This window comes from Parasteatoda tepidariorum, chromosome X2, assembly GCF_043381705.1.
Source record: "Parasteatoda tepidariorum isolate YZ-2023 chromosome X2, CAS_Ptep_4.0, whole genome shotgun sequence".
NCBI classification, from domain to species: Eukaryota; Metazoa; Arthropoda; class Arachnida; order Araneae; family Theridiidae; genus Parasteatoda; species Parasteatoda tepidariorum.
This window is the reverse complement of record NC_092215.1, coordinates 11,460,365-11,472,800: the sequence shown is the minus strand read 5'-3', so window position 1 is coordinate 11,472,800 and position 12,436 is coordinate 11,460,365. Positions and strand designations below refer to the sequence as shown.

Sequence of the window (12,436 nt, the reverse complement as noted above, 5' to 3'; positions counted from 1 at the left end):
ACAAAATTCATCTGGTTCTCCACAAGAATAAAAAATGCGATTCATGTAAAGCGATTTCTTTCAGAAATAAACGAAAATAAAACTTAAATATATATTTTATATATGAGAAATTGGAGAAAGATATTGAACTGGTATATGAATGTATCACTAAGCATTGTTAAGTTAATTCATTGATTTTTTTAAGGGAATAAATTTTTCACGCCTTATCAATTTTAATTATTTTCTTACGAGTTATGAAATATTTTACCTCATTTTAATTAATGTAGCTTCAAATTATATAATTTGTAACGTAGAGAAAATTGGTCAAACAAAAAAGAAAATTTAAAAAAAATTTTTTTTTGCAATTTTAGTGAATAAAAACCGAATAAACACTTTCATTCAAATGTTGATTTTTCTCATTTAAAATTACATAATTTTAGGAGACATGAAAATTTGTATAGCTTTCAATACAAGGCTTTCATGTATGTATACAAACTAAACTTAGCGGCGTGACAGCCCATAGAGGGCTAGGCCTACTGTGCCCATCTCAGTTTTCTTGATCTTGGGTGATCAGGTGGTCAGCCGAACGCTGAACCCCCAGTTCCCAAGCATGCTTGGTACTCATTTATCGACCCACTGAAGATGTATACAATACATGTAATTAATTCATTTAGTAATTTTATATACTAATACATTACTCAATATACTCTATATTCATATTAATTAGCAAGTGTTCTTTTTTGCGTAATATAAGCCATCATTATTATGTCTTCTTTTAGCGAGAAATTGAAAGACTTTCTACTCCGTATGGTGATTGCTCAAAAAGTTTTGAAGATTCTCCATTATATGATATTTTAAAAGCAAGAGACAGCTTTATTTTGAAGAGTCGTCAGTATTATACATATGAAGTAATACCAAAAATTAATCTTATTTTGCACTTAATTGTTTATTATCTAATATAAGTTGCATACATGGATTTCTAAATTAGACTGACGGTTTTCAAAAATTTATAACGGGGAAACAGTTTTAAGGCGGGAAAAAAAAGTTTTCGTAGCAGCAAATTTATGTAACGGTGTGTAAGTTTTTTCACCCGGAGTTTATGATTTTAATTCTCTGCAAGTTCATAATGTTTTTTACTTGTTATTTGATGTATGCACATTTCTTCCTCTCATCACAGCAAGTTTCTACTTCAGTTTTCCCTCTAGTGATTTGTTACATGTACATTTCTTCTCCCTATTACGACATTCGATTGTGACTGATAGTGAAGATTTCAAATACGTCATTGGCTAATTTCCATTAAGAAAAAGACCAAAAAATTGTGATGTAGCTTTTGATTAAAGCAAATAACGACGTAAGTAAAGCACAAATGAAAGTACAAAAATTTGACATACTATAATTTCAGTTCTATAAACGAAAACCTTTCTCAGTGTCTAAAAGGCAAATGAAGGTTGAGAAGCAAAGCGACAAACATATGCAAAGGGGTTTAATAATAAACCGTAACTGAAAAAACTAATAATCTAGCTAATGATCTTTCGAGTATCACATCGTTTCCCAGTATGTCCATTTTTAGCTAATCTGTTGCCTCCTGGGGCTCCCACCAAACTTCCTCACATCTGTGCCTTATCTCTTCATTGTGATTTTCTGGTTCCAACTTCTTATTTGGTCCCATTGTTTATATAGATCACTTTACACGTGTTTGTCTCTTTACTTCCCCACTTTCACTTGATGTTTAGACACTGATGAAGGTTTGTTAGGATATGTTATAGACAATATCAGCCTTCGTCTATGAAAAGGTATCCCACCATAGAATCGAGTTAACATGTCTTATATTCTAGTTAATGGGAATTATATTTTTGTAGTGGTAGATACACTATAGTACTCCCCCACCAGAATTATATCTGTGATAGAATTCGATGAACAAATACCATTAGATGATACATTGCTATTTTGTGAGAAGCTAGGAGAGCTGTATTAAGATCACCGTACTTTTTGAGTACTTATCCTGAGACCTGTATTAAGTTCACAGTCGAGGTCGCTCTCGTGTTGCCATTAGCCTTCGAGTGTATACAGGCCGATGTTGTGTGTGATCGAAACTGAGTAACAACAGCGCGAGGAGGTAGATAATGTCGCAGTCACAAGTAGCAAGTCAACTGTTCAATGTGGACCATGCATCGAAATAGGCGTGTTCAGATAGAAGTGGTCATTACTGAGTGTATACAGGCCGATGTTGTGTGTGATCGAAACTGAGTAACAACAGCGCGAGGAAGTAGATAATGTCGCAGTCACAAGTAGCAAGTCAACTGTTCAATGTGGACCATGCATCGAAATAGGCGTGTTCAGATAGAAGTGGTCATTACTGAGTGTATACAGGCCGATGTTGTGTGTGATCGAAACTGAGTAACAACAGCGCGAGGAAGTAGATAATGTCGCAGTCACAAGTAGCAAGTCAACTGTTCAATGTGGACCATGCATCGAAATAGGCGTGTTCAGATAGAAGTGGTCATTACTGAGTGTATACAGGCCGATGTTGTGTGTGATCGAAACTGAGTAACAACAGCGCGAGGAAGTAGATAATGTCGCAGTCACAAGTAGCAAGTCAACTGTTCAATGTGGACCATGCATCGAAATAGGCGTGTTCAGATAGAAGTGGTCATTACTGAGTGTATACAGGCCGATGTTGTGTGTGATCGAAACTGAGTAACAACAGCGCGAGGAAGTAGATAATGTCGCAGTCACAAGTAGCAAGTCAACTGTTCAATGTGGACCATGCATCGAAATAGGCGTGTTCAGATAGAAGTGGTCATTACTGAGTGTATACAGGCCGATGTTGTGTGTGATCGAAACTGAGTAACAACAGCGCGAGGAAGTAGATAATGTCGCAGTCACAAGTAGCAAGTCAACTGTTCAATGTGGACCATGCATCGAAATAGGCGTGTTCAGATAGAAGTGGTCATTACTGAGTGTATACAGGCCGATGTTGTGTGTGATCGAAACTGAGTAACAACAGCGCGAGGAAGTAGATAATGTCGCAGTCACAAGTAGCAAGTCAACTGTTCAATGTGGACCATGCATCGAAATAGGCGTGTTCAGATAGAAGTGGTCATTACTGAGTGTATACAGGCCGATGTTGTGTGTGATCGAAACTGAGTAACAACAGCGCGAGGAAGTAGATAATGTCGCAGTCACAAGTAGCAAGTCAACTGTTCAATGTGGACCATGCATCGAAATAGGCGTGTTCAGATAGAAGTGGTCATTACTGAGTGTATACAGGCCGATGTTGTGTGTGATCGAAACTGAGTAACAACAGCGCGAGGAAGTAGATAATGTCGCAGTCACAAGTAGCAAGTCAACTGTTCAATGTGGACCATGCATCGAAATAGGCGTGTTCAGATAGAAGTGGTCATTACTGTCAAGATAGGCGTGTTCATATCGAAGTGGGAGTTTCGATCAAGGCTCACAGGTATGAGAAGTCATCGGCAAATGTTAACATTCATCTATGAAAACGTACCCCTACGTAGAATCGAGTTAACATGTCTTATATACTAGTGAATTGGAATTATATTTTTGTAGTGGTAGATACACTGCAGGTTCTTGTTTTTAGAACTACAACTAGAGTTCGTCATTTTTTTTTGTACTTATATTTGTGCTTCATTCACGTTGTTTTTTACTCTAGTCCACTTAGCCCAAAAAATTACCCTTTCCGTTGTTGGATAATTTTCCATTGTTTTTCTTTGATTTACAAGTTTACTACTTGCCATGCTATTAGTCAAAAAGCTTTGAAATAAATTTTCCGAGAGAAGAAAAATCTATGCCCCATAAATTTGTTGCAAGATTTTTCTTTTTAACCTAAAACGTTTACCTGTTGTAAATTTCTAAAAACCGCCAAATTAATTGAGGAAATATATATTTCTATAATTTGTTGAATATTTAGTGTTTTTCCTTTTGTTTCATTACGGCAATTCTATTAATTAACATTTACCCTTTCGCACCGACTGTCACAAATACGTGCCAGTATAAAACCGTATCAACCATGGTAAAAAGATACAACTGGCAATCAAAGTAATTCTTTAGCAGTTTATTTATGGGCGGAGCTATAATTGTTTGATTTATTTAATTCCCCATTACTTTGTTCAAAATAAAACTATTTAGTTAAACTTTGAATTAACATTGATTATATATATGATTAAACTAACAATAATTAAAGTAAAGGCAAAGTAAGTCTGTCAAATTAGAAACGACTACATTTAAGTTACCGTTTTTTATTTAATTACGTCCTGATCCTGATTTTGTACGAATGCTTTTCTGAATCAACCGTCCCCAAGGGGTTAAAGAAACAATTTTTACATCAACGTATGGGGCAAAACGAGAAAATTTGACTACTGGCCACTTTTCAACACAAGTGACCATTCTTTCAAAAGATGAACGGGGTGATCAAAAGGGAAACGCTTGTGGTATTTTGAGTTAGTCCGGAGGTTACTGAGTTCGCGGTTTGAGTCTAAAACTGCTGAATATAACAAGTCTTCTGGTGAGATAAAAGGGATAGCTCGAGGGGCATTGGTGGCGTGTTTGGCCAGCTTATCACTGGTTTCATTGGGGGGGATGCCAACGTGTGCTGGTGTCCAGGCGATCGTAATTGATTTAACTTTTGCACTTGCTGAGACTATCTTATTTTGTAAGAGGAGGATGCTGTTAGGGGATTTATGGGTAGCTGAGATGAGGGCAGTGATTGCGGACTTACTGTCCGATAAAATAACGTAATCTAGATACTCGGTAGTGAATTTTGTGACTGCTAACCAAATCGCTAAAACTTCTCCGGCGAAAACTGAGTTAATAGGATGGATTTGAGAGATATAAGACATGTTTTTCCTTGAGCTAATAGCCGCAATACCAGTGTTCGTACTGGATTTTGAGGCATCGGTAGCCAGGATGACAAAGTCTTTCCAAAGGGCGTGGAGGGTTTCCTGTTAGCGAGGGAGGATTTCGTTGAGATTTTTCGTAGTTTGAAAAGGAAGATCGTGTACAAAAAGACAGAGGTTCGGGAGATCTGTGAGGAAAACTGGAATGTGGAAGGGGATGATATTGAATTTACTTATGCCTTTTTGGTTGAAGATGTCCTGAAACTTGAGGAAAAGGTGAGGTTTCTTTTTAAGTCTAGTAAAATGGAATTTAGGCAAAAGGCGATTTATTGGGGAGTGAGAGCCAAGGGATCAGTGACGGAGGTAGAATTTTTGAAATGACAGAGGAAAGAAATGTTTGCAGTGTAATGGATGCCGAGAATTTTGATGGAATTAACTTGGGGAATTCGTTCGTTAAAAATTGTTAACTGAATCGTAGGTGAGAGACGTTTGTTAGAGAAATTAATAGTTGCACTTAATGAAGGTGATATAGCCATTTTCCACTCAGTGCACCAAGTTTGAATGGTGATGAGGGCATCTTGAAGTTTAGCAATAACCCTGTCAAAAGACTTTGCAGCATAGTAAATGTAGATGTCATCAGCGAACACAAGAATTTTAACTCCAGTGGGAAGGTGTTTGTGAATGTCTTTAAGGTAACACATAAAACGAAGGGGGGAGAGGACACTGCCCTGCGGTAGGCCCTGGGGTTGCTGGAAATCTTTAGACGGGGTGTTGCGCCAGGAGATGTAGAAGGTTCTATTGGAGAGAAAGTTTTGCAAGAAAAGCGTTGTTTTTCCAGATATGCCGATCGAGAGGAGTTTGGTGAGGAGACCATCAATCCATACGTTGTCGTATGCCGAGACTAGATCGAGTGCAACACAAGCAATAAATTTTCTCCGTTCACGTGCTTCTCGTATGTCATGGTAGAGTATTGAGTGAGTTGTATTACAGTCACGAAAAGGGAGGAAGCCAGTGTGGGAGGGGGGAAAGATATTTTGTTGAAGGCTAAAATTAAGGAGCCTTTGTAAAAGCATACGTTCGAAGACCTTGGCGAAAGTCGAGGGGAGAGCAATAGGTCTGTAGCTGAGAATTTCTGATGGGTTTTTTCCTGGTTTTAAGATCGGAACGATTTTTGCTTGGGTCCATGAACTTGGGGGTTGGGCTGTATCTTGAATGACATTAAAGAAGTGAAGGAGCTTAGTTGGGTAACGGGAGTGAATAAATTTAATGAGAATAGCCGGAATGCGGTCTGGTCCGGGTGCCGTGTTCTTTGTTCGATGAATAGCTGCTTCCAGTTCGGTAGACGAGAAAGGGGTATCCAAGTGGTTGTAGCCTGTACCCCAGAATGAGAAAGGGATTGGGCAGGGGCTTTGAGCATGAAAAAAGTGCTCCCCAAAAAGGTTCGCTTGGTCGAGTGGGCAGGTGATAGCCGTCGCTTGGTGGATTAAAATCAAGTTTTCTGAGGGATCAGAGGAATTTCGAGTTGAGATACTTTTCAAGATTTTAAAAATGTTTTTTGAGGAACCTAAATTGGAACAAATTTTGTCCCAATTGATTCTTTTTCTGATTTTAATGTATTGGCGGAGTTGAGCGGAGTAGTGTTTGTATTTAAGCCAAAATGTGGATGAGACTTGTTTTTTAGCCTCACGCAAAAATTTGCGCTTTTGACCTAGCAGAAACGCGCATTTTTTATCCCACCACGGAGTCGTGGGATGCGGGGAAAATTTTGTAAATCGGGTATTATCTTTGACTACGGAATTNGAGACTTGTTTTGTAGCCTCACGCAAAAATTTGTGCTTTTGACCTAGCAGAAACGCGCATTTTTTATCCCACCACGGAGCTGTGGGATGCGGGGGAAATTTTGTAAATCGGGTATTATCTTTGACTACGGAATTGCAAGTATCTTCCATGTTCTTTGCGTTGAAATTATTATTTGACAGAGCTTGAGCGATTTCATTTTGTGCGTTTTGCAAATGGAGGTACGGGCGTGGTATGCAAGGGTTGTTTAAGGAGAATTTAACTATGGTTATAATTGGAAAATGGTCACTATCAAAAGGGTCTGGGAAGACAGAGTAAGAAGATTTCTGGTAAAGTTCAGGGGAAACTAGGGTAAGATCTAATAATGACTGTTGATGATGTGGGCCGCCAAAGTGGGTGGGAGTATTTGTATTCAAAATAGTAATATTATTTGTTAGGATCCAGTCGAGAAAGATATCAGCAGTTTGGGAGCAAGAGACAGAGCCGAGGGCTCGGTGTCTTACGTTAAAATCTCCGACGATGATGAAGGGTTTCCCAATATTGGGAAGGAAATTTTCCAACCATTGTGAGGAGTAATTACCGTCTGGTGAATAGATATTAACTACCGTGATTTGTCTATTATTAACTTGAATTTTTACACCGAGGGTCTCAATTCGGGAAGGGGGGAGATTATGGAAATAAATTCTTTGAAATGGGATATGTTTTGAAATAGCTAAGAGGGTGCCACCACCTCTATGGCTAGGGGGGTCACGATCTTGTCGGAGAGTTTTATTTTTAAAGTTAATTTGATCATCGGTTTGAAGGAAGGTTTCCTGAATTGCGATAATATCGGCTTCTGAAAAGATGATTTGACTCAGCCAGTAGCGTTTATTTCTAAGACTGCGAGCTTATAAGAAATAAAAATAAAAGTTTTTTTTTCCTTTTTAAGTTTTTCTAAACGCCTGGGACAGAGTATGCAGTAAGGTAAGAGGTTTTTTTTTTCTTTTTTTTTTTAATAAAGCCTTTTCTTGAAGCTCAAGAGATAATTCATCCTCATCGTTATTCAACGGTATTAGAGGCATTGATAAGGAGTTGTCCATAGGCATAGGCAGATCTTGAACTATAGGGTGATCAGCTGTTAGGAGAGGATTTGTAGTGAATTGCACATAAGTAAGGGGTGTGTTCGATTTCTTCTTCTTTTTTGCCCGTTCTGGAGAGAAGTCGGATGAGTAGGTTGAGATTTTATTTTCTGTGATTGCACCCTGGGCAGTGGTGCTTCGTTGGATGTTAGTTATCGCGGGGATAAGAATATTATTTATAGAGGCCGTCAAATTCTCAATTTGGGCCGCCAGTATAGAAACTTGATTTGCGCAGGTATTCTCGACTAGCTGTTGCATGGAACCCGCGAACTTGTTGTGTTCTGATTTCAACTCTGCTCAGGTAATATATTCTCCTGGCACAGACTGAGTTATTTCTGCGTATGAGGGCTTTTTCAAATAAGCTATTCTTCTAGCTTCACTCATCGGAACATGATGGGTAGACTTAATTCTCATTAGTTTCTCAAAATTTAAAAATGCAGGACAATCACGCTGAATTGGACTATAATTGCCGTTGCAATTTCTGCAGCACTGGACCCTAGTACATGGGCCCTGATGTTCAGAGGAAAGGCCTCCACAGTTGTGGCATCTGGTTGGGGATTTACAGTATTTATCGGGGTGGGCAAAACTCCAGCAGTTTTTGCATAAGGTAACGCTATCTTGGAAGAGTTTAGTCTCATAGTATTGATACCAGAGACGGATTTTCTCAGGGACAACAGTACCTAAGATATTGAAAAGGATTGTGGTTGGCGGTTTCCCTTGTTTTAAAAACCGACGAATTTCTAGAACCTGTGTCTTGTTTTCTAAATTGAACTCCCGACTAATGTCCGAAACCGAAGTTTCAACAGGAAAGTTCCGGAGGATAAATTTGGAGGAAATACATTCTACAAGGCATTTAGCTGCTACAGGAATCTCTAGGATTGTGTTTATCTTTAAGATGTATTTTGCAAATTTCTAAGTCGTCACATTGGATAAGGAGCGACCCGCTTTTTTAGAATCTAATAGTTTTAATTTTTTTTGTACAGAAGCATTTAGGTCTGCTTTAAGGCGAACTGGTGAGGTCTGTGGTATAGCACAAGATTTTTCTTTTGCTTCAATGCTAAACCAAAAGTCTGCTGAGCCGTTGTTTTTAGCTTGAGCCAAAATATCTTCTATGGGCTCATTAGAGCACCACTGGTAGTCTAGGAGATTGGTCATTTTGACCGGATGGCCCCAAAAGGTACGGAGTAAAAGTGGCTTACCTGTTTTTTGGTAATCCTGAAATAGGGAGGGAGTTTTTAAACATCTTACTATAAATTCATTGATGTTTGCTTGTTATCCAAAAAAAAGGAAAAGGGAAATTCAGAAAGTAATAAAAATTCGAAATAAAACTTAAACGTGGCTTATCTTTAGTCACATCACTCCCTCTAAAATCCAGTTATTAGCCAACTGACTTCATGAAAAGGCTTCGGAAAACCAAAAGCCAGTTTTTTCAAGGGGGGTAATCCCATTGGCCACAGGAATGCCGGAACTGCCACGCTCTTCTCGTTACCCAGTGGGCACCTGTGGCGAAACCACGGCGGTGGAGCAGCGTCGCTCGCGTCACACAACCACAAACCAGTTTATAGGGCAGATCACATTCACGCAATCACACACAATGGAGAAAGGACATAGAACACAGAGAGAGATAAACATCCATGCCCTGAGCAGGATTCGAACCCGCGACCAATGGCTCCGCAGTCAGACACGCTAACCACTCGGCCACCTGGTCGGCTGGTNTTTATAGGGCAGATCACATTCACGCAATCACACACAAGGGAGAAAGGACATAGAACACAGAGAAAGATAAAGAAACATCCATGCCCTGAGCAGGATTCGAACCCGCGATCAGTGGCTCCGCAGTCGGGCACGCTAACCACTTGGCCACCAGGTCGGCACCAAGGAAATTATCGGAGGGAGTAAAAAGTTTTCCGCCAAGGGGAGATACCCGCGCCAACAGCAGTCAATCCGTAATAGTTAACCTCTGAAAGAGAACATTTACATGTAAATGACATGCTTGACCACTGCCGCTATTTATTGTGCTTCTTAATCACAATGGAATGTCATGAACAAATATTATGACTCTCGGAAATCGTCGGCAATTTCACTCGAAATCGCGATAGATTTCAGTCCAGTGTTACAGATGCTAGCGCACTAATGTCATACCCCGAAAAAGTCTTCACCCACTGCAGATCTTTACGGCTAATCAACTGGTGGATATAGGTAATTCATGGATATCAGAACTCTACAACTGCTACGACTACTGTTATTTTTATGTAAACTGTAATAGCATGTATATTATCTTCCTTAAACAGCAAATATTCTACCGAGCACTTATGTACAAGGTGCCTCAAAAATTCCATCCACTTCTATTAGGGACCGTCATTCTTTTTCATTTAGGCTAGTTTTTGAAGATTGTAATCTGTATTTTCGCTCCGCTATATCTTGCTAATGCTCAAGTGAAGTTTGATACAATTTTTTCTCACTGAAATCTTATTATTCGGAGACTTTTAATATGAATATTCTTATTGTTTCTTTTTTTAATGAAAATATCATCTAATATATATGTAAAAAAAGTTTTCAACTAACCTAGCATTTAGTGTACTTATAACAGAAACAAATCCATAATTTTTTTCAATAAAAAAAAAGAATATTTTTGAACCGTGTTCGTGACACAGTGCGAGAATTCTTTTTCTTCTTCTTTAGAACTATGGAAATTGATCATTTTTGTTGTATCAAAAATCAAAATACTTTGTAAAAATATAAATAAATAATGTAAGGTAGATAATGATAATCTAAAGATATCAATTTATTTTATCGATTGAAATATTTTTTTTAAAAAAATTATTTAATTTAATTGCAAAATAAATATTTTCATATATTTACGCTTTTACCTACAGATAGTACCAAAAGAGAAAACAAGCATCTGTGCTGTAAGTATTTAAAATTCCAAAAGTCTAATAAACTCTACGATAACGACTGTGCTGAAGAAAAGCTTGAAATGCATTATTCAGATAATGAAACAGAGTATGATTAAGATGTGTCAACAGTAGTAAAGAAAATGAATATTTTAAACCGAAACTAAATAGCGAAAACCGTAACTGTTTTTTTTTTAATTTTGCTGTCCTCCTAGTTCCTTGAATTGTGAAGTGTTACTTGCAGAATAATCTGGATAGATGATAATACCAAGAATTACAGGACGTTTTTCCCCCAGATCGAGAACCATTTCATGGACGACAAACTTCATCATCATTTTCGAGTCCATGATATAACTCATTATTAAAGCGTTGTATAGGCTGAAACATATTTGCCATCTTAACCTATTTCATTAGGGAACATTCATTAGGAAACATATTCTATCATCCACACAATTGAGGTCCATGTAAGAAAAAAGTGCTAGTCCAGTATATGCTGAGTGTCTAGATGATACAGCAAAATTAAAAAAATCTCGGAAACAAGTGGTGGTAGAGGTATGCAACAAACTGTATGTTTATTGCGAAAGCTCTAAAAACTTTATATAGAAATTTTGGAACTTAGTTACCGACAGATGGCGCTGCTATCCATCGTCGACCAGAGTAATCAGTTCAAGCTTAAACCGTGAAATGTATTTGTCGTGTATTAATAAGCGTTAGCCGTGCATTTTATTGAATAACGTGTGTTTCTGGTGCTGAAATATCCCAGTTTAATTACAGTTTTACAGCACTTTTAGTTGTTGTTTTTTTTTTCAAGAATTCGATAAGGCATGCAGTACCAGGCAAATTTTTAAATCACCAATTAGTTAATTACTAATAATTATCCATTTTAATTAAGTAATTAAATTCCAATTTTTTTTCCGAAAGAAACTGCATTCAATAATTAAAAAAATTTTAGTTAGTATTTTTAAATATTTTAACAATGTTATTTTTCATCAAAATAAAAACGAAAATATCGATAGGAATTTTTGAGATATATATGTGCAGCTATTAAAATAATAAGACACAAATTTTTAATTATGTTTCAAAAAATTTTATTAAAATTTTCAGTCAAAAAAAAGAATTATTATTATTTTTAGTTTTGCCAATCAGTTTGTCGGGAATTGCACCTTCTTAACAAGTGTGACTGCGTTGAAGAACAATTCATCAACAGTTCATTTAAATTTTGCAATCCTTGCAATGATAAGGAAGGTAAATATTTTCAAGAAGGTTATTTTTTATGTAGCACACTAGAATTTATTGAAAGTTTTTGTTGCAATTACTAGATTTTAGTTGTTATTTCTTAAACTACAATAGTGTCGATTATCCGGACCGGTAGGAACTGTAGCCGATCTCGATAACAAACACTCCTTCCCGTATCCATTTAAAAATTGCTTTTGTCATTAGGTAACTTCTCACACATTTGCCAAGCTCAGAATTTCAAAATTTTGCGATTCTTCATAGTAAAAACCATTTCATGTATCCGAACACTAAAAATGGTGGTAAATGCTGTACACCAGTGTGTTGTTTCATTAAGTGCTCAACTACACCGAAACCAAGTATAGTTCCTAGTTCAGTGAAACCCCTGGAATGTTTTTTACACTACTTAGCGTAAAGTATTCATGTTCTTGTTTATTATTCAGTAATGCTAAAGTTTATAATTACAGTAAAATAAGATGCACATAAGAAGCAGTAAAATTACTTTCATGACATACTCTAAAGCAAGAATCATAAATCCAGGATGCCTATATATATATAT

General features: G+C 37.3%; 1 protein-coding gene across 1 annotated transcript in view; it reads left to right on the top strand.

The window, feature by feature from the left end:
- The window catches only part of LOC107450802 (acid-sensing ion channel 4-A-like), a 43,704-nt gene that overhangs the window by 16,822 nt on the left and 14,446 nt on the right, over positions 1-12,436 (top strand). Inside the window, exons 6-7 of the mRNA XM_071188430.1 lie at positions 759-887; positions 11,778-11,889. Coding sequence (XP_071044531.1) covers positions 759-887; positions 11,778-11,889 — 241 coding nt within the window. The remainder of the gene's footprint in view (positions 1-758; positions 888-11,777; positions 11,890-12,436) is intronic.